Here is a 2990-nt window from a genome sequence, read left to right on the forward strand (position 1 = left end):
GATCCCGAATTTTCTGAGGACGTCTGTCAGGAAGTGATGGTCAACCCTGTCGAAGGCATTTGCCATGTCTACTTTGATGATCATGCCTCTTTCTTTCCTGTTAATGCTACTGTGGATTGCTTCTTGTATCAAAATGACGTTTTGCGTGATTTGTCTATGAGGGAAAAATCCGCCTTGGTTCTCTGAAATAAGATAGGGGAGGAGCTTTTTGAGCCCGTTGGCTAGGATTTTAGTGACTATCTTGTAAGAGACGTTGCATAGAGAAATAGGTCTAAAACGGTCGAAGGAGAGGGGATTTTGAGGGCAAGGTGGGAGGATTTAGTATTTTCCCTCATCTTGTATTTTTTAAAAACATTTTTTACCATCCTGACATAGTATTTTTTTGTTGTGTCCCAATGATTTCTATAGAAGGCGACAGTGAAACCGTCAGGTCCCGAGGCCTTGTCCGGCTGCATGCTAAAGGCCGCCAACCTGATCTCCTCTTCTGATACATCCTAGTCCAATTCTTTATTTTGCAGATCAGAAATTTTACTCTCGACTGGTCTAAGGAAATCTGTGCTGTTCGAAGTCTGTGGAACTACTAATAATAGAGATTGAAAATGTTTGTGCGCTGCCTCTTTGATTCCCTCTTGATCGCTAATCTCTTTCCCCTCTGCCACAATTTTGGCGATTTGGTTTCTGGCACGTCTGAGTTTTATGTTATTGTAGAAGAAGGAGGTGTTTTTATCTCCAGCTCTGAGCCAGAGACACCTTGATTTCTGTCGTTGTTCTTCTTCCTCCACTCTATTTTGCCTGTCAAGTTCCCTATACATTTGATTTTCTTGGGTTTGGTCTTCCTTTGTGGATTGGTTGTTCTCTTTTTCCTGGTTCCACTGTTCCAACTGCTTATGAAGATCTGCTCTTTTTTTGTTTTCCATTGCTGCGTTTGCTCTTGCCCACTGTTTTATGGCTGTTCTTAGAGACTTTAATTTTGTTTCCCAAATGTAGTGGGGCGAACCAATGACTTCCTTAGCCCATTGATATTTGATAAGTTTACGAAAATCGTCTTTAGAATCCCAGGATTTGTCGTATTTGAAGGGGAGAGGCCCCAGATTTCTTCCCTTGTCAAGAATCATGACCACGGGCTTATGGTCTGAGGCAGAGGCATGGACAATTTTGTTTTTGACTGAGGAAAAGCCTGCGACAATTCTTTCATGTACAAGGATTCTGTCTAGTCTCTCTTTAATGTTGTGGATGCCAGCTCTTTTGTTGCTCCATGTAAATTTCCCGTTATAAGGGGGAATATCAATAAGGTTGTGAGTTTGAATTATTGCTTCCAGAGAATCTCTTGAAGGGTCTGCGAGGAAGTTCCCACCTAGTTTTTCCTCAATGTTCCTTATTAGATTCAGATCTCCACCCAAGAAAATGTTCCTATCTTGAGCGGACTGCAAATCTGAGTTTATTGAGTCCCAGCAAAGAGCTTTATCCCTGTAGTGGTTTGGGGCGTAGATGTTGTAGATAGTGTAATCTTCTTTTGAGACTTTGTTTTTAAGGTCTGTTCTTACCCACCAATTGCAAGAATTTTGGTTGGTGAGGTCCCATTTGTTCTTGTTCCATAGAGTTCCTATGCCTCCTGAGGCACCTGCTGCACCTATTGCTATACCTGTAAAACTTTTGTATCTTTTGATATGATTTTGGAAGTCTTGTTCAGATATTTTGGTCTCCTGGATGAGGAAGAGGTCTGGCTGCTCTTGATTGATTAAATCCCAGACTGCATTTGATTTTAGGGAGGAGCCCATCCCCCTGCAATTCCAAGAGACCAATATCATCATTTACCAATTTTTGGGTGAGTCCCGCTCCTCTCCTTTGTCTTTTCCCCACTTCCTTTTTGTTTGTCCAGGTATGTTCCAGTGGCCATTTCTTTCACTGCTGTTTCGTCTCTAATTTCTTTATTCGACTTCCTGCCTGCTTTTCTTGGAGGATCAGAGGAGAGGCTAACTTCTTTCAATTTGTTTCTGGTAAGGATTCGCTCAATGGTTGGGGGGGGGAGTGTATGGAGGTAGCAAGGGGGAGGGTATGACTGCGAGGGCAGTGGCTCGGGGAGATGCGAGGGGGGATAGGGGATCATCGATTGACAGGGATTGAAAAGGGTTGGAGGATGAGGGGAAGGGAGGGGCTGAACTAGAAGGGGGAGGAGGAGGGGAATTTAGGGTTTTTGGAGGAGGCTTGGAGCTAGGGCCTTGAAAAGGGGTAGATTTCTTCTTTTTTACTTGCTCGCAAGAGCCTTTGGAGGTTTCAACATTTCCATTAGACTCATTTATTTTTAACTTGCTACATCTATTTGCAAAATGTCCATATTCGTGACATAGCTTACATTTGAAGGGTAGCTACTCGTAGTCTATCTGTTGGATGTGTGTCCATTGATCTAATTTGATCTTGATGGCTTCTGGTAGGCCTTTCCTGAGATCAACTTCTACGCAGATCCTTGCACAAGCATGCATATTCTCCTTTGGCTCAGATCTGTCAATGTATTAGCCGACCGTGTTCCCAATAGCCTTTATTGATTCATCTCCCCAGCAGTGGAGCAACAAATGGGGTAGACGGACACAAACCGGGACAACATTTGGGATGTCCATTTTCGGATCGAAGTTGGGAGACCATCTGTTTAGGTAGAGGCCTCTTGAATCCATGAAATAGGGGCCATTTGTAAAGATAAGGTTCCTGTCCTCTTTTGATTCAAACAGAAAGGTGTAGAAGCCCCTTCCACAGAATCTGATAGCTATTTTTCCTTGTATTATCGCATTCCAGTTACGTTCCACCCATTTTTGGACTGCTCTGGGCGAAGGCCAGAGGCCAGTGAACTGGCCAACGAGGCCTCTCTCAGCTAAAGCGATTGCGGCCTTCCTCGGGAGGGTGGGTGGAAGAGATACTTCAGGGATTTCATCAAGTTTCTTGACGAACTTTGACGCAGATGGACAGATTCTTGTTGAGGCATTCTCAAGGATAAGAGA

The 2990-nt window shown here is 43.7% G+C and overlaps 1 protein-coding gene across 1 annotated transcript; it reads right to left on the reverse strand.

Moving 5' to 3' along the window:
• Positions 1-494: 494 nt before the first annotated feature.
• On the reverse strand, positions 495-1778 carry LOC149162694 (uncharacterized). The gene has a single exon (XM_089435269.1). It carries the CDS (start codon positions 1776-1778, stop codon positions 495-497), a length of 1284 nt encoding a protein of 427 aa, XP_089291395.1.
• Between the last annotated feature and the right edge of the window lie 1212 nt (positions 1779-2990).

Source organism: Pinus tabuliformis, chromosome 5_2 (assembly GCF_031772625.1).
Source record: "Pinus tabuliformis cultivar Carrire ecotype Pingquan chromosome 5_2, CPIR1, whole genome shotgun sequence".
Classification (NCBI taxonomy): Eukaryota; Viridiplantae; Streptophyta; class Pinopsida; order Pinales; family Pinaceae; genus Pinus; species Pinus tabuliformis.